Genomic DNA, 19,545 nt, shown 5'->3' with positions numbered 1-19,545 from the left:
ACAACACAGGCTGCGAAGCATGCTCTGATACAAGGCCGCACGCAAAGGTGATGGCATGCGCTCTACGGACCTCTGCCTACGTTACTCCCACCCTCCCCCTGGGTGACGCACCCATGCCAAGAGCATGCAGTACATCACCTGTATCTCGCACTATATCCGGAGGCTCGCTGGCTCGCTGACGGCATTGGGAGTTGGCGGGTACTTTTCTGCATTGCTGTTTTGATGTTTTGGACCGTAAGCTTGTCAGGGTTTGTTACTTCCGTCATGGCATGGGACCAGGGCGGACTGTCTCCAATCTGTAGCTCAAATCACACATGCCACTCGGGTTGTTAGGAGCGCGCCTGACTGTTGGTGGATGTGTTGGCCCTGAACAAGCAAGCAGTTTTAACAGCGCGGACGGGAGACTGCAGGTACCTGACAAGTCGTGTGCGCATATTGGATTTGTTGGTGCATCCCTCGAGGAAGCAAACAACCTAGCGTCTGGTCATGCCTTCCTAGTGAGGACGCCCAAGTGGTGTCTTGGAAATTCACGGTGCCATTTCTACAAGTGATTGGTGATTGGTGTTGTACGGGCGGGTGGCAGCATCCTGCTTTGGCATTGTGCCGTTCTGGCATGACTGGTAACACTTCCTCAGGCGCTGGGGCTTGACAGGGAACGGCACATCCGCTGGCGAGGCTTTCGTGCTGCTCTTTGGATGCTGCTGTGTAACCAGCGCGGGCGAGCGAGTCGGAAAGGTCGCCCAGACTCGGTGTGTTGGCCTCGGAGCCATGCAGCAGCCCCGTGAAAACGGCACGTCGCCTTCCCAGTCTATCCTTGCACAAGACACCGCTTTGAGCTTATTGAGCTGGCATGAATGCCACGGGCGATTCGCGTTCCAAGCGTGTTCGCAGCCACGCATTACGACCAATCGCTCGCGGTGTTGACCTTGGGGGACTGCCAGCTTCGATTGTTGCCATGAGTCCAGTGGCTCTTCAAAAATCGACGCTTTGTCCACAATGAAGGAATGCTTGCAATGGTGAAGAACATGGCGGGGCTGCAAGGATCGATAGGCCAGGCACCGCCCACCAGGCTGCTGTCATGTTTTGAGGCTGGATTCGCAACAAACAATGATCAGGGTTAATTCGTCTTCCAGTGGCATCCTCGAAAGCTTGATCGCAGTGCTGTGAGTCGAACACCCAACATCCCGCACAAAGTGCTTCATTGTGCAGTCGTCCTTAGCCAGGTCAACGCTTATCCACCAGACAGATCTATCAGTCTTCAACCGCTTCACCCTTCATCAACGTTCTGTTGGTCTTCCTGGGCGTTGGCTAGCGCGTTCCGTTCACGGTGCTGGGCGACATGCTCCAGGTCGCCCTCTGTGCCTCGCCACGTTCGCCCCTGCAGATGCCGCAAACATAGAGTTTGGCCATCATCCGGATAATAGAGCCAGCAAGCCCAGCGCGTCCACTGACCCTCCTTCATCTGGTTGCGCCCACGCTGGCCGATCGTGTCCTCGATGAATGCGCCACGAGGTATCGCCAGCCTCGTGGGGAAGACCCGCGACAGATAATGTTCCGTGGAAGCGATGTGCGGCTTGTCGTGCCAAAAGAACATTGGCGTCAAGGGAATTGTCTCTGTCTTCCCCGCGGCCGTCGTGGACGGAACGGCAAACTCTTTGCGCAGCTCCGCTGTCAGGCTCTTCAGGGTAGGAAAATTTGTGACATGGCCAGACGTGGCATAGCCCAGCATCCGCACGGACGGCAGGCAAACATACTTGACGGGGCTTGATTCGTGACATTCGTGCCGCCTCATGACATCCAGAATGCCGCCCAGGGGAACGTCCGTGACAAGTGACCAGTCATGCTGCTGGATCCAGACGTACGGGGTCTCTGTCAGGCGCAGAGCTGACCGCACGGCGAGCCCGAACCCAAGCCTTCTCGTCGGCTCGAGGAATGTGATGCGCCCGTCTGGCGTGTGCGTTGCTACCACGGAAATGTGGTTGGCCTCGTTTGCCTCGTATCCGAACTCGGCTTCATGGGTGCTCGAGCTCAATTGTGGTTTCTCCTCGTGCGGCCAGTATTGCTCCAATATGAGGTTCTTGACGTTGGTCTTGTAGTCGTCAACGTCCTTTGCGCCTTGCTTGGTAACCTGACCCTTTTTCAGCCGGGGCTGGAGCCCAATGCGCTCAAAGGTATCCAGAACAACAATGATCCGACATGTCAGAAGTTCGGTGCAATGTGTCCTGAATGACTCTAGAATGGCGCATAGCAGTTCCGTGGACGGCGCACTTGGTGTAGGTGAAGTTGTGATGACTAAAGTCACAGCATCGCTGCTAGCCCTGGTGTTCCCCGTCTCGAGGGATCCCATGGCGCCTATCGGCGCACAGGATATGAAGCGCAGCTGTTCAGGGCAAGCTAGCCACTGCGAAGAACAATTCGTCGTGGTCAGAAGGAATGATATGGAGAAGCTGTGGATGTCAAAGGCGAACAAAGGTGCACCACAATTCTCGTGTAAGTCTGCAGCAGCCGCCGCCAGCTGTCGGCCTGCCCAGAGAAATGCATTTAATTGGCTCGCATCGTTAGTGGCGGGAGGCGACACTTGCACTGCTCCTCAGCGGTGTCATTTGCACGACCCATAGCACTTACTCAACGAAAGAGAATATCAGAGACGTACAAGTCACCAAGGCGTCAAGGAAGTTGAAAAAATATTGTCATCGTGATTGTATTTTCAAACAGGTTTTTGTCTGTTCATCATAGCAGTCGTCATAAACTGCAGCTAACGCCGTACCCCGGAACTCCCAAACCTCAACCGTTGAACCGCCCCCTGATCTTTGATTGATCGTTTCCTTTTTAATGTCATGTTTTGTACATTGTTGTATTCAGTTGGTGTTTGTTTATGGTGAAAGACGCTTGACCCTGATCGGGAACTGGGCGAGGAGTGGTAGTTCTCCTGTGCTGTTTGTCGTTCCTGAACTTTGATCGCCCACATCAAAGTGAGCAATAGCTCTTGCGACGGTAAGCTGGTGCCATCTGGCCACGTACGCGGGCCACGGCTACGATCTCCCTTGATACCCGGGGATCCATCTGCCAGCTCCTCGATCTGGTCATCGCGTCCCTCAGACACCAACCGCAATAACCCCATCGTCGCATCCAAGAGAGGACGCGCCAGGAAGGGGCTGCTGGTTAAAAGTCTCCGAAGGGATCTGATTCTCAGAGTCGAAGAAGCTGAAAGTGGATTCGGGCTCTTGGGTGATCGAGCCGTTTCCTGCGGCAGTGCCGGAGGCGCCGCTGACGTCGTCGCTGAGGAATTGCTCGAAGTCGAATTCGGGGAATTGGGGGGCCGCGTCACCAGCCATATGATTGTACTCAAAATTGAGGGGGTCGCTGGAAGGGCTGAATTGTTCTTGAGCGCTCCAGCTATCAAGGTCAATGGACGCCGATATGCCGAAAGAATCGCCGAGGAGGCTGTCAGCAGCATCTGGAGCTGCAGAAAGAGAGACAGCGCTGGCGGCAGCACTTGTCGCGATGCCGACCACTCCTGAGGAACCTCCAACGACTGACACTGCAGGTCGCACAACACCGCTGCTGGATGTTGTGTCACGTCGGAGGAGGTTACCTTGGGGGTGGCGGCCGCGTCAGTGGCTGACGTCGCCGCTGTCGAGTTGACCTCGGGCATGTCATCGGGTACGGGTGTCATCTCGGGGGAGAGAGACGCGGGGTTGACAGTGCCATTGTTTTCGGGCATCAGGATGAAGTCATCCATCTGCTCCGATCCATCGGAGCCGAAAAGGGGCTTGGACAGAGAAAGGGGGGAGGGTTGGTTGTGGTAGGCGTTGAGAGGAGAGGAGCTCCGACCGGGTTGGCCCCGGAGGCGCTGCATCTCGTCCATCAAGAGGTCAACAGTGTTGTTCCGCTCCCGAAGCGCCTCTTCCAGTTGCTTGCACCGTTCCTCCAGGGCCTCAACCTCTTGGCGCTTACGCTCTCGAGAGGACTGGGCGGCGCGACGGTTTCGCAGGACACGCTCGACACGGCGCTGCTCCTTCTCATCTTCCGTCTTGGCGCGTTTCCTGTGTCTGGTGTTAGTGGTGCTGATTGGATTCACTTCAGCGTAGCCTGAACACCTAAAGAGACTTACCTGGGGGGCAGATTGGTCTTGGGCTCTGGGAGAACTTGACCCCACGACTTCCGCTTCTTTACGGGCTTCTTGTCGCCGGCCGACTCGGGCGCGGGTGTCTCCTCTGCATTCTCCATGGTGGAGGCTGGGGTGAGAACACCCTCCAGTGGGTCCATGACACTTGAATCGTCCATGGTGTTGTCAAACAGCGAAGGGTAGATATCGCCGGGGACTGAGAGGAGGGACTCGACAGGTGACGCCTCGAATTTGACGAGTGGCGTCGAGGACTGCTGAGAATCTGTAGAGGCCATTGTGAATGTGGTTGGTGTGGTGAGTCTGGATATGCCGTGCAGTAGAGGAGCTGTCCCAAAGCCTCAATACAAATAACAGGCGCTGGCTACCATCACCATGGCATGGCTGCCTCCGTCATGAGTCAACGCTTGGGGTGGGTGGGGTTGACAGGCAGGCACCGAAATGGGCTTCAGACCAAAGGCCAAGTGTCCAGAGCTGGCTGGAGGGGAGTATGTATACGGCCTGGTGCCTGCGTCGTGCTGGGCTGTGCTGAGTGCTCTGGTCTGTCTGGGCGAGGGCTGCCTGGTGGGTGGGAGCGAGGGCCTCTCTTTATGTTCAGGACACGTTGTTCGCAAGGGAGCGGCGGGCTGCCTGAGATGCCAGGCCACCAGCCCCTTTTGGGCCGTGTGTCAGCCAAGGAAGGTTCCTTCGCGGGCCTGCGGCGGGCGGAGCAGGGATGGCGTGCCGGCCCCTCCACGCACATCAAGGGCTCCACCGTCCCTCCGTCCTTCCTCGAATCCGTCCACGGGTCTCTCCCTCGCTCCCTCGCTCCGTCGAGCCCACCCACACCTCTTCGACGCTCGTGTCGAGCCACGACAGCAGCCCGCTTGTTCAGGGGGCGACATAGTACGTATTGTATTGCAGTCACTGGCGCCCAGGGGGCTCGTCCGCCATCGACGGTCAGCGCACGAATTGTCAGACCTGCAGTAATCCAGGCCGGGCCATGCAATATTCTTACACCGCTGACGACAGCGAAGCCCACTGATAGCCCATCTAAAGTACCAGAAGTTGCAGGCCAGACTGAGTTATGGCCAGGCTTCCTCGCGGTCTTTGCAACAGAGAGACGAGCGCCTCTAGAGCAGGTGGAGCAGCCCAATTTAGAACACAGCTGGCGTGATGGGATGCTATGGCAGAAACCATCATTCAGCCTTCCTCATCGACTGAGCATCCCATCCCTCTTGCCCACCTCAGTTGTACGGATTTGCGGGCCCGTACTGCACATTCGGCTGCTCGTGTGGCCAAGGCATGCATCTCATTGGTGGCTTGACATGTCCTCAGCTTCTCTGTGCCTCCGTGGCACCCGCTTGGCCCAGCCACTGAACCAGCCCTGGAGGTCCGTCTGCACAGTACCGGCAGCGTCAGCACCGTCCTACACTGCCTTCCAGTGGAGTCGTAGGTAACGTTAGTCGAGGGGTCTCGAGTCTCACCCCCCGGCCCTCCTTCAGATTCCCACGAGATCCCGCCAGTGCCGTCCCCACGGATGACATGCTCCCGCCCACTTTCCAGATAGGGGGGCCAGCGCCCCTTCACCTCCGAGCCCTCCAGATTCCCCTGCACGGCAGTCATCCTGTGTATGCAGCGATACCACTCCGCAGCCATTCCTCCTAGGCACAATAGGCAAAAATGAGGATCCAGCGCCAAGATGCCCCATGGACGTCTTTGACGGGAAGCCTATTTGCGGAAGGCGGGCGGCTCGAACCGTGCGATTAGACCGTGGGGCAGGTTCAGTGCGTGCTGCGCATTTCTCGGACACGGAACAGCAGGGGCTCCCGAGGAGGCTCGAGTACGTCGTGCGTGCGGCTATCAGTGCGCCAAAATTAGCAGCTTTCCCGACTTGACCTAGGCCAATAACACGACGGCGGGGACTTCTGGTTGGTTCAGTACGGCCACCAGAAGCCCTTAGACACCTCTAATGACGAAATGCTCGCTGCTTGTCGTCCATCCATTGCACATATGTCGTAAGCCCAGAGACCTGGGTACATTGGCGACGGCGGGTTGCAGAGAGGCCTGCTTTAGATCGTCGCTCTCTAGTAATCATACAGAGGAGAGTATACTCGAGGCTGGTCATTAGCTGAGTTGTGCCACAGATTGCTGCCCGTCAGAACTGGGCACGCATGGGCACGTGTCGCAGGTTCCAGATTGGAAGGTTGCGCAATCTGCGGGTTTCACCCCCTGAAGAGTTCGCGGCCTATCTTAGACGAAACCTTGATACGCAAACCGTCCTGCTGGTTCGAACTGGACGCTTCCCAATACGGATGCAGTGCTGGCCGTAGTTGGCATTTTTAACTAGGGAGCCGTCGATAATCTTTTTTGGCTCTTGGGGGGTCAGTCTCGTGCACATTGTCTGCCTAGATGATGTGGGCACACAGTCACTTTATGCCCGAACCGTCGACTGTGTCTCATAGCAGAGTTCTGGGCTGCATGGAAACTTCAACCGTCGCGCATCCGAACGTAAACATTAACATCACCGTCCCAGTTCCTCCGCTATGAGGTTCGGTGAGTGGCGTGCCCAATGTTTCATGAACATGGACAAACAGGAGGCATGTTGTAGCTTGAATGAGTGGGGGGACTCTGGAGCCCTCCTTCGTAGTGCTGCTTTGTAGATTCTGGATCCTTCCACAACTACGAAATGTGGGGTTTACACAGTCACCACGATAGGTAGCACACTCTTGCGAAGAGAAGTGCAAGTAACCCTTTTTGGGCACGTCCAGTAGCGCAGGTATTATGCCAGTTGCTTTGAGGTTTCGGAGCGTGCTACTGAATAGGGCTCGCAAAATGTTCACCACCTCCAAGGGAGATCACGCAACGCTTTTCAAGCGTTCAGAATCAACTGTAGACGATTCTATCCCTCTTCCCATGAGATATCAAGAACGTGTACCCACTCCCCGAGGACTTGCTCGGGGCAAAAGGTAAACCTCACCTTTGACGAACCCAGCTGAAGCACAGCCTTAGCAGCATTCGACCGCCACGCGCCGTTCCCATCGAGATACAATACGCCCTGCGCATGGTGGGCCCCCGCGGTCCCCAGCCGCCGCGCAGCCTCAGTGGCGAGGATGCCCGTCGAGCCCCCCTTGGGTACCACAACTGAGGAAACCTCGATGCCGACATGGTAATTTGGGAGCTTGATCGAACTGTGCGACTGAAGGCGCAGGACTACCACGACTAGTCTTTGACTAGGTTCTGGCGCGTCGGGCTCAACACGGCTGCCGCCCTCGAAGAGCAATATGCGGCGCTTACGCTTGCTCCGGTCATTGACCAGGGGCTCAAAGACTTGCCGTTCTGGTCTCCATGCCTCCGGCGGGTCAGCACCGGCGATGAGCAACTCTGGTGGGTAAGATCGTAACCATATCCGTGCCAGTTTCTGCATTGTGCTGAAGCCGCGTCCCTGGCCGGATTCTAATTGAACATCCTCCAGCAGACGGAATTTTTCCTTTGGGGGGTCTTGCAGTGCCTCGGGCGAGACATCTCGACCAATGACAAGGTAGCGGAGGCCAGTACGCTGATATAAAGGTAGAGCCTGGGACGACTGCGGCACATGTATAGAGTGGCCGTCGTGCGTCCGAGCTGGCCTCATCCCGATGCCGAGAAGACCTCGAAAGTCGCCCGACCTGCGAATCGACAGCACCGCGGTGGCGGTGGACGAGCCGTGGACCTTGTGGATGACGGGCGCCTCGAGCAGCAGGCCTAGAGGCGTCATGGCCATGTTCTCGAGCTCGAATGCCCAGGGCGACAGGAAGTGCACAATGTCTCGCGCATCGCGGAAGCAGGCGGGCGAGTGTGCCAGTGCCGCCAACCCACGATGGAGTGCGTAGGTAGACTGCGACCATGACTTGGCGTCGTGGGGCGCGGGGTTCCATGCCAGGATGGAGTCGTCCGCATGGCGCCGTATGATTTCCTCTTGGAGCCGACGAAACGCGCTGGGGCCTCCTTCGCCATACAGAGGCGCCATGTTGATGTCAAAGACGCCAAAGAGGGAGTAGGAAATGTCCTCTTCGCGCGTGGCCTCCCTGTTTGCGGCCCATGACATCCTTTGCGCCACGCTGGCATTCTTGTAGCCCTCGGGGTACTGGAGTACTTCATACGATATTCCAGTCAGCTCGTTCAGTGCACCGGTCCATGCAGGATCGTTCTTGATACCGAGCCAGGTCCATCCGCGATCGTAGAAGTGCACGGAGCTCGGGGCGATTAGCTCCTGGAGCGTCCAACTTCTGAGGAACCATCGGCTGCGATTGAGCTGCTGGCGGAAGTGTTGGTCGTGGATAGGCGAATTGTCCGCGGTGCTCGCAGAGGCCGACGATGATGAATGCTCAGGAGATGCTGAGACGTCGTGTAAATAGACGTAGCACTTGCTTGACCTGCGATACCATGTGAACATGGAGTTGATAGCCTCGGAGAGCTCAGCGCTGGACGACTTGTCGATGCAGCAGTTGTCGATCCAGATGTACTTGTAACCTTGGTCCCTGGCGAGCTTAACTGCTCCCTGGAACTTGGCGTAGCCTCTTCTCTCAGGTGCACAGCCATTCTCGACGTCTTGAAATGAGACTTCGCCCACGTCCCAGGTGTGGGACAGAATCGCATAATGTGCTGGAGGGCTCACGAGCTGAACGAGCCGCTCGGTAGCTGTGTTGACGAGACGCATCTTTGTTACACGAATTCCTGCAAGTTACGAGACGTGGCTGACAATGGCTGTTGGTGCACACAAAGCAAGGCTGTCGGAGGGGTTGCAAGATCTCCCCCTCCCACCACTGGCCCTGTTGCTGGCATGATGCATGAGCAGAGGTAGATATCACAGCTCGTCTCCATGCCCAACCGGCATGCGCGATCCTTCTCTTTGCTTCTGTTGCTGAAGAACTCTTTGGTCGACTACTCAATTCAACATGGACTAGCAATGTGTTGCAGAGTTGACAGATGCGAAGTGATAGCAATAAACACTCGTAGACGCTAGCTCCGATCACTGAAAGACTTTGGGAAACAGACTGCGCCGAACAAGAACGGAGATGTGGGACATGGTCCTGTAGTGAGTGTAGTGTATCGTATGCACAATAAGTCAGCTCTTCGCTCTGCTCAATGGTTTCGGGCAGGCGAGACCAGAGAATCTGGAAAAGTGCAAGTACCCCTAGCTGAAAGAGTCTGCGATGCATTACATATATGCTGGCTCATGCTTTGAACGCCCGCAAATCCCCAAAGAGACGCCCCGAGGAAGTCGTAACAGAGCAGGGACGATGGTTGTCAACCAAGGTTGGCTTACTACGCACGCAGTACGTCGGGCGGGCACGACCGTGGGCAGGAGCCGGGCAGGACAAAGCCGGCTCTAAAACGAGGACGGAGGTCCTCAATCGTGGGGCGCATCTCCTGGTCTTCGTACAACCCACTCAGGTGGGAGGTCAATGTGGACATTGATTGACTCGACCGATGGCTGGAGATACGATAATTACTGGGTCTTCGTCTTGGTGGGGCTCAATGGCGGATGCTGCTCCCAAGATCCGATTCGTAACCACCACAAGCGCTTTGATTCCTGCCCCATTCATCAGTGATCATCAGAGACACATCTTGTGCCTGCGGCTCGAGAGGCCTCAACTAGATCCTGGCTCCACAAGGCTGTAGGAATGAAGTCAAGAAAGAGCACCTTGTGCACGGTGCTCAGCTCTGTTGATCGGCCGCCGGAGAGTTGGAGCCTGCATCAAAACGAAGTAGGAACGAACGATATGTATGCAGGGGCAAGACACAACTAAGTTCTCAGTGCGATGGCGTCGCCAGAAGCTCCACTAGGCAGGCACCAAATGAATCGTTATTACGCTGTTCCAAACTTGGCTTGTAGCGCAATTCAGCAGGTCCACCACGGTTTTGGAACCACTCCTCTATCATTAAACAATCCTGCCTGTGTACAACGACTGAGACCGGGGTTTGCAAGAGACTGCCACGACCATGGAGACTCAATCTCAAGAGGGCCGCGCGTTGCACCAGTCGTGCCAGTATGGACCCAGAAAGTCCGTGGGACAAATACGAGATATTCATAGGTATACGAGTAATCTGGGATATCCCACAGATGCGATTTCGAGATTGTTTCAGTCTTATCCACAGCTCTTATGTTTCGACAAGCCTGAGACATTGGAGAATTGAGCTCTACCCCTTGCCGGAATGCTTTCCCTCCCCCCCTTGACTCGAGATTTGCTCGATTGGCCACAGCGGGTGGGCATTTCAGTCCCTTGGCTTGGCTTGCGAGACATTGTACGCACCAGTCGTCGTTCGCCAGTCAACCCGGGATTGCGGATCGAAGATCGATTCCTAGCACTGTCCATTCTCTAAGCATTTGAATCAATGTCCCTGCATGTGCCCGAGTGCCGGTAGGCATGGAGGACCGAGGGAGACATTGACAGGCATAGCAGGCACGACTCAGATGACTGGTGGGATGAAGCTGACGCGTGACGGACGTTGACGACGATCCGGATCCTATTCCTCCGTGCCGTTCAGCATCGAGGATCGCCGCAAAGCATAGCATGAGCTGCATGAGCTGCATGAGCTGCATGAGCTGCATACAATGCACAATGCAACATCTAGAATCCGGGGCGGCGCAAGGGACGCGGCGTGGCAACTAGTCTCGAAGGGACCTTGTGCTACCCCTGACACGGGACGATCCTCCGAGATAGGCCAAGGGGTTTCTTGTTGTTCCATCGCATGGCAAGACAGTAACGATTCACCTTCCTCCGACGGGGGGGTCCCCCTTGTTGTTTCTCAGGCTGGCTTGCGAGGCTGGCCAGCCACGTCCTCCCCTCCCGGCAATCAATCGTCTGCGTTCCCCGCAACATCGGCCCTAGGAAGCGAACCCCTGAATGCGCAACCCTTGCTCCAACTCCGCGCAAGGGGACCTCCCTAGATAGGCAGTCGCCACAACGGAGGTCGAGACCTGCCCGTTCTCCCCCAGACGTGTAACAATTCTGCAGCGGCGGGCAGCTCTCCGAGAGCTGCAGGTCATGCATGCACCGGATTGTGTCTACCTTCTTGGTGAAGCAGGTCGGCGGCACTGCACTGCCCAGCTGCCGCAGCACTACGTCTTCATCGTCGGCTGGTCCAATCTGGGGCAATCATGCCAGCCCACAGGCTCACATGTCCGACTCTTGACATGGTGCTAACATGTGATTCTCGTGGATCTGGAGAAGGGAGATACGGCCCTCCTCTGGGCTACGAAGCGTGCCTGGTATTTGCGCGACTCGACGTGCATATTCGTGACATTTCATCCGTCCCTCTATCACACAGATTACACAAGGGACTTTGCTTACGTCAGGAGCCCTTGTACCCAGAACGGCCACAAGCCCCTGGCCTCTGCAGGACAGATGGATAGCAAGCGATACAGGGCCATTTGCATGCTCACGGGCTCCCGATCCTTCTCTTCGCGAATCGATTGTACTATCGTTTGGAGACCTATCGGCCGTCGGCCCCCGCATGCAGCTTAACGCAGGATGGTTAGGTAACATGTTACCATGGGCATGGCGCCAAACGATCGTGACATGTCAGCAGCAGCCTTCCAGGAGCCGGATCCCTGCTGATGCTGATCGGTGGGAGATACCTTTTGCCAAGACGTGCTGACTGGGGATTTGTGGGATTGGGAGGATCTGACATAAGATACAGGTCAGCTTGGAGCTACAAATGGAGGAGTGAATGTGTCGATTAAGGAGTGCTGCACAATGCAGGAATAATAATCATCAGGAATCGGGATTGTCGCAACAGTCGTGAAATGTGCCGCTGCTACTGGGCGATATGGTGGCGGGAGTTCGTCTGGCAAGGATCTGCTCCGGCGGCTTCCTGTCCGAGCCGGATATCAGCGTATTGGACGTGGCTCATGGACATTCAACGGCGAGGTGGTTGTCAAGTCATGCTCAGATGTCCATGGTTTTCAACATGCAAGAAACTACGCAAGACGATGGATTAGTTTATATTGCAAATTTGAATAACCTCGGGTACCTTTTTATCATCATTTCTTTTGTTAAATGTTTGCTCCCAGATTGGAATCTTTCATGGTTCAAGTTCAGAGTGATGAACGATACTGTTGTTATTTGAGCTATCATTGGCGGCAGCAGATTTGTTAGATCAACCAGAGAGCCTAATGCAGCGACCAAGGCCTATCGGGAATTCCCAATCGATCACAGGAATTCCTATAATATTCAGTCTCATTCAATTTGTTGCCATCTGACGAAACACCTGATGTTCACGAACATTTCTTTTACACAACTGGGTCAAAGTTCCCATCTCGCCCTTTGACAATGCCACCAATGTCGCTGGTCACCCAGCCGCCGTAGAAGTCGCCCGGCTGTGGCTCGACCTTCTCGCCATCCACGTAGCAGTCCCAGGGCCCGGCGTAAAACGACAGGTAGCCCTTGATGGGCGTGAAGGAGCTCGTTGGCGAGTTGTATGACCAGATCCGGTTGGCCACCGTCTCGCCGCCGTGCGTGATGGAGTAGTACGTTGCTCTGCCTTTCCACTCGCAGTATGACGAGCGTGGGGTCTGGGCCAGAGGCACCCTGATGCTGGCTGGTGGGAGGTAATACGCTGTATGGTTTGGTCGAAGGTGTGGTTAGCACAAGAGACTTACAAATGAAATTAACTTATATAATTATATTGAGCATAAATCGTCTCTCTCTGCTCAAATATCGAGTGACAGAACCCAGATCGAGAACGGGGAATGCAGGTGGCGTACTTGGAGGATGGTGAGTTTCCAGGACCCAGTATGCCTCCTTCGTGTCAGCAATGACTTCACCCTTCCATTTCACAAGCAGATGGCGAGCGGTTCGTTCGAGCAGTGGCGGCCGAGGAAAAGATTGGACATTGAGTTTCGTCATCTTCGTTTTGGTAGCTATGATGTGCAATATGATGCCGAAGCCATAGGGATTAAGTAGAGTTTTTTGAGTTCCCTCGAGTTCTTTCTATGAGGCTTCTTAATGTCTGTTTCGATGCACCCATCAGAAAGTGCTTGTGTCATAGAAGCGAAGCAGCTTGGCAGGGACCAAGGACGAAGCAAGAGCGCCAGTCAGCCACCGTCAGCTGCACCAGCCACATGGCGACCGGTGGCCAGCTGTGGCGCCAACGCGGGGTGTCCGGGCTGGACTCTGGAGCGCCGACCAAAGTGCGTCATTGGGCGCAGGAGGGTGTGCGGTCCCGCCAGCCAGCCAGCCAGGCCAGGCAGCCCAGATGCGCCTGACTCCAGCCTGCGCATGGCCGAGACCTGGACCGACAACGGCAATCCCGCGCAGGCGACCTCTTTGATGCGCCGCCGTCCCTTATCGACCCCGACGCCCTTCCAGCAGTCTTGTCCTCCGCAACAAAACACCATCGCACAGCATAGACACTGATCCTCGAGCCAACCGACATCTTCCAGACAGCTGCCATCCCATCCGACGATCGACACCTTCCCCGCACGTCATCGCCCGATAACGACTGTCATCACCGGACTCCTCGCCCCATCTCTGCCAACATGTCGAATCGCCAGCAGGCCCGCGATATGCAGGTCGAGTTCCAAGCTCGCGTATGTCATGCCTAGCATACACATCTCCACCGCCCGCTCGGCGCAGCCTTGGCGGCCGAGTCCCAACGAGCGTCTCCTATCACCCATTTCAACAGTCGCTAATTTGGCCATCTCCTCGATCATAGTTCCAAGCGAAGCAGGCGCGCCGTGAGGCGCAGAAGGCTGCGAAGCAAGATCCGTTACTCAAGAAGCAAATCCAGGACCTGCTGAAGAAGGGCGAGACGGCAAAGGCCTACCAGAAGGCCAAGATGCTGCTCTCGAAGCAGGCGCTTGCCCAGCAGATGGACCAGATGGCCGACATGGCCGAGCTCAGCGCCTCGCAGATCCAGGCCAACAACGCCATGAACCGCATGACACACATGATGGCCCAGTCCTCGCGCGTCATGAACGCCGCGCAGCGCAACACGAATCCGGAGAGGGTGCGTTTCCCACTTCGGGCCTTGATGGCTCGTGCACACATGTTGCGTCGTGATGATTCGTGGCTAACCTGTGAGACAGACACTGCTTACGCTCGAGCAATTCAAGACGCAGAATGAAGAGTACGCCATGAACAACGGTATCTACCAGGACGCCATCAGCCAGACCACATCGCAGCAGGTCTCCGAAGATGCTGTCCACGAACTTCTGGGCAAGCTCGCCGACGACGCCGGTGTCGAGCTGAACCGCGAACTCAATGCCGCTCAGCCAAGCACGGCCGAGCCAGTTTCTGCCCAGGCAAATGAACCTACCGCAGAGGAGGAGGATGCCCTCCAGCAGCGCCTGCGTGCGTTGAGGGCCTAAAGTGCCAAACTGGCACATGCTTATTTGCGACCATACTTTTGCATTAGAAATCCTCAGAAGGAAGGCAGAGGAGAACCACCCTCGCTTAGAGCCCGAGATGGGAGGTATTCGGCCAGCGTTTGTTTTCGAGAATTGGGGTATTATCTGGCGTTTTGGGCCTTTTGCGATGCATACTTATCTAGCACGAGTCTCGCTGTCATCCAACCCTCACAATATTCAGCATGTTCTTTGAAATCAAGTCATTCACCCAGGTGCAAGATGTTCAGACATGAGCTAGCAGAATGGATACTTCCCCCTGAAAGATCCCATGATAACCTCGAAGTGATCGGCAGGCTATACACATTTTCCTAAGCGGGATTGAAGCAAATAGACGAGAGTAAGCCCATCTGGGCAACACGTAGCCTGGAGAAAACTGAAGAAGGAAACTGATCGCGATCGAATGAGGATTATATCATAATTTGAGGTCATGAATTGTCGTGAGTTTTCAGGAACTCTAGAAAGCTCTGAAGCTGCTTCGTTGAGAATAGCGTGGTGGTGACGTTGTGGTGGGGTCCTTGTTCGGACTGAGACTACTGCGGGACACCTGCACAAGCGCGGAATGAAGCCCTCAATGACAGCTCGACCTCACCACGAACCCACGAGGTTGGCACCTGTTCTCAAGCAGGCCACACACTTGTTACGGCCTGTCGTCTGCCGCCGAAAGCTTCTCACCCCTGGTAGCATCCTACGTCCGACATGAAAGCAAGTTTCTGAGCTACTGCACCCTCCCCCACCAACCCACCATGGCTTCCCCAGACCTCGCGGAAGCTATGCAGCAGCTTCACCTGCAGAGCGAGGAGCAGCAACAAGACTTCGAGGTCGACAACCTGCTGTTCCAGCAGAAGCCACGAAAGAAAGTCAAGCAGGACCCCGCCGCGATCAAGGCCGACCTCGAGAACCGCTTCCTGACCCCGTCCAACAAGTTCTCGACCGAGTGGCTCAACCGCCTGCAGCAACGATGGGACTGCCCGACCGACCTCACCGAGCTCTTTCGCATTGCGCCGACGCAGTCTCGCACAGTGACTCGGTTTCAGAGACAAGGGCTCGAGGGCAGGGTCACGGGCTACAAGAATGTCACGATCCCCGCCAACAGCGCGACAGCCAAGAACTCGACGTCCCTCCTGCGCAAGCCGGCTGGCCGGGCAGACTTTGTCCGCGGCGCGGCAGGCTTCTTCCCGTTTGCTCCGGGTGGCCTGGAGAGCGTCGAGGCCACCGCCGCCATGGAGGACCAGATGATGCGCCCGATACAGGGATCTAGTGAAGGCTCGACCAACAAGCTTGAGCGTGTCATTAAGCTCGGCACCGAAGGAGGTCTACTGTCCGTGGCTCCTGGACTGGAGCGAGGCATCGACTTCAGCAAGAAGAAGTCCAAGGTCAACGAAAGGGCAGCCAAGGACATTGAGGCAGAGCTCGACCAGGAGCCCGAAGACGCTCCGCAGAGCGACGATATCAATGGCCACACGGATAACCGCCAGGACGAAGCTGGCTCCGACGAGGAAGATGTCGAGGACATAGATGCCCTTCTACCAAACGAGTTTCCTGCACTCGAGCCCCATGGCAACCTGGCAGCGTCCAGTGCGAGGAAAGCTGGCAAGGAGTGGGCGCACATGGTCGACATCAACAAGGACATTACGAACTTCCGGGAACTCGTGCCAGATATGGCTAGGGAGTGGCCGTTTGAGCTCGACACGTTCCAGAAGGAGGCTATTTACCACTTGGAGAACGGCGACTCGGTCTTTGTTGCAGCTCACACCTCTGCCGGCAAGACCGTGGTGGCTGAGTATGCCATCGCTCTGGCAGCTCGACACATGACCAAAGCCATCTACACGTCACCTATCAAGGCTCTAAGCAACCAGAAGTTCCGAGACTTCAGACAGACATTCGACGAGGTGGGCATTTTGACCGGTGATGTGCAGATCAACCCAGAGGCCAGCTGTCTGATCATGACGACCGAGATTCTACGGAGTATGCTCTATCGCGGCGCAGACTTGATTCGGGACGTCGAGTTTGTCATCTTTGATGAGGTCCACTATGTTAATGACTTTGAGCGCGGAGTGGTATGGGAGGAAGTCATCATTATGCTGCCCGAGCACGTGTCGTTGATTCTCCTTTCCGCGACTGTGCCAAACACGCACGAGTTCGCCTCCTGGGTTGGCAGGACGAAGCAAAAGGACATCTACGTCATCTCGACGCCGAAGAGGCCGGTTCCCCTAGAGCACTATCTCTGGGCTGGGAAGAACATCCACAAGATCGTCGACAATAACAAGAAGTTCCTCGAAAAGGGATGGAAGGAGGCGGATCAAGCATTGCGAGGCAAGGACAAGCAGCTCCCGCCCCCAACAGCCGCAGCGGCGTCTGGCCGTGGAGGCGGCAACCAGAGAGGGAACCAACGAGGCGGGCCTCAGCGTGGCGGACCCCAAAGAGGCGGCCAGAGGGGCGGCGGGCAGCAGCGCGGGAGAGGCGGTGGTCCTCCACGAGCCAGTCATGCACCTGGCCACATGGGTCGTGGTGGTCGCGCGGGTGGCTTTTCGTCCGCCGCACAGGACAAGAATTTGTGGGTGCACTTGGTGCAGTTCCTCAAGAAGTCCAATTTGCTGCCGGCTTGCATATTCGTCTTCTCCAAGAAGAGATGCGAGGAAAATGCCGACGCTCTCAGCAACCAGGACTTCACGACAGCTCAAGAGAAGAGCCATATTCACATGATCATTGAGAAGTCGGTAGCTCGCCTGCGACCCGAAGATCGAGTCCTGCCACAGATTATTCGTCTGAGGGAGCTTCTTGCACGTGGTATAGCGGTGCACCATGGCGGTCTTCTGCCCATTGTCAAGGAGATCGTCGAGATCTTGTTCGCGCAGACGCTGGTAAAGGTTCTCTTTGCGACCGAGACCTTTGCCATGGGTCTCAACTTGCCCACAAAGACTGTTGTCTTCTCTGGTTTTAGAAAACACGACGGGCACTCTTTCCGGAACCTTCTACCTGGCGAGTACACGCAGATGGCTGGTCGTGCGGGACGTCGTGGTCTTGACACAGTCGGCTATGTCATTCTTGTGCCACCAGGGAATGTGGACGAAGCACCGCCAGTCATCGAATTGCAAAAGATGATATTGGACCCTCCTAGCAAGCTAAGGTCTCAGTTCCGACTGACGTATAACATGATTCTCAACCTCTTGCGAGTCGAGGCATTGAAGATTGAGGAGATGATTAAGCGTAGTTTCTCGGAACATGCCACACAACAGCTGTTGCCCGAACACGAAAAGGCAGTCAAGCTCTCAGAGGCCGACCTGGCAAAGATCAAGCGTGAGAAATGCGAGATCTGCGACCCATCTATCGACCAGTGCCACCAGGCAGCTATGAGCTTCAAGCAGCTGACGCAGGAGCTGTACCAGGGCCTCCTGAGCATACCTATTGGCAAGAAGATGTTTGCACAATCGAGGCTGATCGTGTGGAACAAGGACGGCGTGCGGACGCCAGGTCTTTTGCTGTCAGAAGGCGTCAGCACGAAGACGCTTGCTGGCCAGCCTACAGTACACGTCTTTGAGATCAGATGTGGGCGCGAGACCCGAGACTCTACTGATCTGTTGCCCTTCATCGACAACTTCCGGCCCCTGCTTACACCTCTGCCCAAGGCCAAGAAGCAAATGATGGGGAAGACGGTACATGTTCCACTTAGTGATGTGGAATGTCTGACCGGGACCATCGCTTCTGGCATCGTGCCAGACTTCTTCCGAGGTGGGGACGACTACCAAAAGGCCAAGGAGCGCATGCTGGCGCTCTGCAAGACTGGCTGGGAGGCAGATATCTGGAAGGAGATGGACTTCTCCAAGATCAAGAGCCTTCCCTTGCAGGAGATTATGGAGAAGCGCCGCACGGAGCTCAAAATCACACAGGAGACGGCCACAACGCCGTGCCCGAACTTCCTGAAACACGTAAGTCCGATGCTCTCGGATCCCGGCTTGACTTTTGGGGGGGTGGGATGAATTGCTAATCATTCGTTGTTCCATAGTATGCCATGTGCCACGACCAGTGGCTCATCAAGGAGCACATCTCCTCGCTGCGCCAGGCCCTGTCAGACCAGAACCTGCAGCTACTGCCCGACTATGAGCAGCGCATCCAGGTCCTCAAGGACCTCTCCTTCATCGACGCGGACACCCGGATCCAGCTCAAGGGTAAGGTGGCCTGCGAGATCCACTCGGCGGACGAGCTCGTGCTCACCGAGCTGATCCTCGACAACGTGCTCGCCGACTACGAGCCCGCCGAGATCGCGGCGCTCCTGTCCGTCTTTGTCTTCCAGGAGAAGACGGACATGGTGCCCAACCTGACGGGCAGCCTGGAGCGCGGGATGAAGACCATCGTCGAGATCAGCGAAAAGGTCAACGCGATCCAGACGGAGCACCAGGTGATCCAGTCATCCGAGGACAGCAACGACTTTGTCTCGCGCCCGCGCTTCGGGCTCATGGAGGTCGTCTACGAGTGGGCCCGGGGTATGTCGTTCAAGAACATCACCGACCTGACCGACGTGCTCGAGGGCACCATTGTGCGCACAATCACCCGCCTCGACGAGACGTGCCGCGAGGTCAAGAATGCGGCGCGCATCATTGGCGACCCGGAGCTGTACCAGAAGATGCAGACCGCGCAGGAGATGATCAAGCGCGACATTACTGCCGTGGCGAGTCTGTACATGTAGTCTAGGAGAAGAAGAAGAAGAACTGAGAACGGCATGAGAGCATGGTGTTCATGCAGAGTCTTGATCAATCTTATGGTTGTCCACAGGACTTTCTCGGTACGATCCGCGGAGAGCGTGTGTTCTCTCGTGCCTGTCCTGAGGACTGTGTGTCGCTGCATGTTGGTATCTAAATAAGAGCAGACAAACAACGACAGCACATGTATCATGAACGAAGGTGTGTATGACGAGCGCGGCAACTCATCGTGTTATAGACTCATTCATTCGAGAAATATGTGTCACAATACAACAGCCGCCGAGACTGCACTATACTACAATGTTTCACAACGTGATTGCCTGATCTGGCCAGTAGCCGGGCTTCTC

At 56.0% G+C, this 19,545-nt stretch overlaps 7 protein-coding genes across 7 annotated transcripts; 3 read left to right on the top strand and 4 right to left on the bottom strand.

Moving 5' to 3' along the window:
• Nucleotides 1-303: 303 nt before the first annotated feature.
• Nucleotides 304-2,440, bottom strand: B0I36DRAFT_425317 (uncharacterized protein; the record flags this gene model as incomplete). Its single annotated transcript, XM_046162323.1, has 2 exons — nucleotides 1,340-2,440; nucleotides 304-366 (listed from the first exon to the last, which is right to left on the bottom strand). Exons 1-2 carry the CDS (start codon nucleotides 2,345-2,347, stop codon nucleotides 304-306), a joined length of 1,071 nt encoding a protein of 356 aa, XP_046006509.1. The 5' UTR covers nucleotides 2,348-2,440.
• A 245-nt stretch (nucleotides 2,441-2,685) lies between these two features.
• Nucleotides 2,686-4,673, bottom strand: B0I36DRAFT_335567 (uncharacterized protein). The gene is made up of 2 exons (XM_046155494.1): nucleotides 4,115-4,673; nucleotides 2,686-4,046 (listed from the first exon to the last, which is right to left on the bottom strand). Exons 1-2 carry the CDS (start codon nucleotides 4,402-4,404, stop codon nucleotides 2,756-2,758), a joined length of 1,581 nt encoding a protein of 526 aa, XP_046006508.1. The 5' UTR covers nucleotides 4,405-4,673; the 3' UTR covers nucleotides 2,686-2,755.
• Nucleotides 4,674-4,978: 305 nt separating this feature from the next.
• On the top strand, nucleotides 4,979-5,635 carry B0I36DRAFT_335566 (uncharacterized protein; the record flags this gene model as incomplete). Its single annotated transcript, XM_046155493.1, has 2 exons — nucleotides 4,979-5,011; nucleotides 5,143-5,635. A coding segment is annotated over exon 2 (275 nt), but the record flags the coding sequence as incomplete, so codon positions are not given.
• A 1,244-nt stretch (nucleotides 5,636-6,879) lies between these two features.
• Nucleotides 6,880-8,804, bottom strand: B0I36DRAFT_425316 (heterokaryon incompatibility protein-domain-containing protein; the record flags this gene model as incomplete). The annotated part of the gene is made up of 2 exons (XM_046162322.1): nucleotides 6,880-7,435; nucleotides 7,791-8,804. The coding sequence occupies 2 exons, from the start codon at nucleotides 8,802-8,804 to the stop codon at nucleotides 7,328-7,330; spliced, it is 1,122 nt and encodes a 373-aa protein (XP_046006506.1). The 3' UTR covers nucleotides 6,880-7,327.
• A 3,579-nt stretch (nucleotides 8,805-12,383) lies between these two features.
• Nucleotides 12,384-12,999, bottom strand: B0I36DRAFT_368277 (uncharacterized protein; the record flags this gene model as incomplete). Its single annotated transcript, XM_046159594.1, has 2 exons — nucleotides 12,384-12,709; nucleotides 12,858-12,999. 2 exons carry the CDS (start codon nucleotides 12,997-12,999, stop codon nucleotides 12,384-12,386), a joined length of 468 nt encoding a protein of 155 aa, XP_046006505.1.
• Nucleotides 13,000-13,349: 350 nt separating this feature from the next.
• Nucleotides 13,350-14,929, top strand: B0I36DRAFT_335559 (Snf7 family protein). Its single transcript, XM_046155492.1, has 3 exons — nucleotides 13,350-13,682; nucleotides 13,808-14,101; nucleotides 14,181-14,929. The coding sequence occupies exons 1-3, from the start codon at nucleotides 13,632-13,634 to the stop codon at nucleotides 14,460-14,462; spliced, it is 627 nt and encodes a 208-aa protein (XP_046006504.1). The 5' UTR covers nucleotides 13,350-13,631; the 3' UTR covers nucleotides 14,463-14,929.
• Nucleotides 14,930-15,098: 169 nt separating this feature from the next.
• B0I36DRAFT_276748 (antiviral helicase SKI2) lies at nucleotides 15,099-19,456 on the top strand. Its single transcript, XM_046151398.1, has 2 exons — nucleotides 15,099-18,427; nucleotides 18,505-19,456. The coding sequence occupies exons 1-2, from the start codon at nucleotides 15,245-15,247 to the stop codon at nucleotides 19,183-19,185; spliced, it is 3,864 nt and encodes a 1,287-aa protein (XP_046006503.1). The 5' UTR covers nucleotides 15,099-15,244; the 3' UTR covers nucleotides 19,186-19,456.
• The last annotated feature ends 89 nt before the right edge of the window (nucleotides 19,457-19,545 follow it).

Source organism: Microdochium trichocladiopsis (genome assembly GCF_020744255.1).
Source record: "Microdochium trichocladiopsis strain MPI-CAGE-CH-0230 chromosome Unknown B0I36scaffold_11, whole genome shotgun sequence".
Classification (NCBI taxonomy): Eukaryota; Fungi; Ascomycota; class Sordariomycetes; order Xylariales; family Microdochiaceae; genus Microdochium; species Microdochium trichocladiopsis.
This window is presented reverse-complemented; position numbering and strand designations above follow the sequence as displayed.

Bases quoted from the DNA above. Each gene is read 5' to 3' on its own strand.
- B0I36DRAFT_335567 (XM_046155494.1), bottom strand. From the start codon at position 4,404: ATGGCCTCTACAGATTCTCAGCAGTCCTCGACGCCACTCGTCAAATTC. The intron at 4,047-4,114 runs GTAAGTCTCTTT...CACCAGACACAG, and splicing joins AAGACCAATCTGCCCCCCAG to GAAACGCGCCAAGACGGAAG.
- B0I36DRAFT_335559 (XM_046155492.1), top strand. From the start codon at position 13,632: ATGTCGAATCGCCAGCAGGCCCGCGATATGCAGGTCGAGTTCCAAGCT. The intron at 13,683-13,807 runs GTATGTCATGCC...CCTCGATCATAG, and splicing joins AGGTCGAGTTCCAAGCTCGC to TTCCAAGCGAAGCAGGCGCG. The intron at 14,102-14,180 runs GTGCGTTTCCCA...CCTGTGAGACAG, and splicing joins GCAACACGAATCCGGAGAGG to ACACTGCTTACGCTCGAGCA.
- B0I36DRAFT_276748 (XM_046151398.1), top strand. From the start codon at position 15,245: ATGGCTTCCCCAGACCTCGCGGAAGCTATGCAGCAGCTTCACCTGCAG. The intron at 18,428-18,504 runs GTAAGTCCGATG...GTTGTTCCATAG, and splicing joins GCCCGAACTTCCTGAAACAC to TATGCCATGTGCCACGACCA.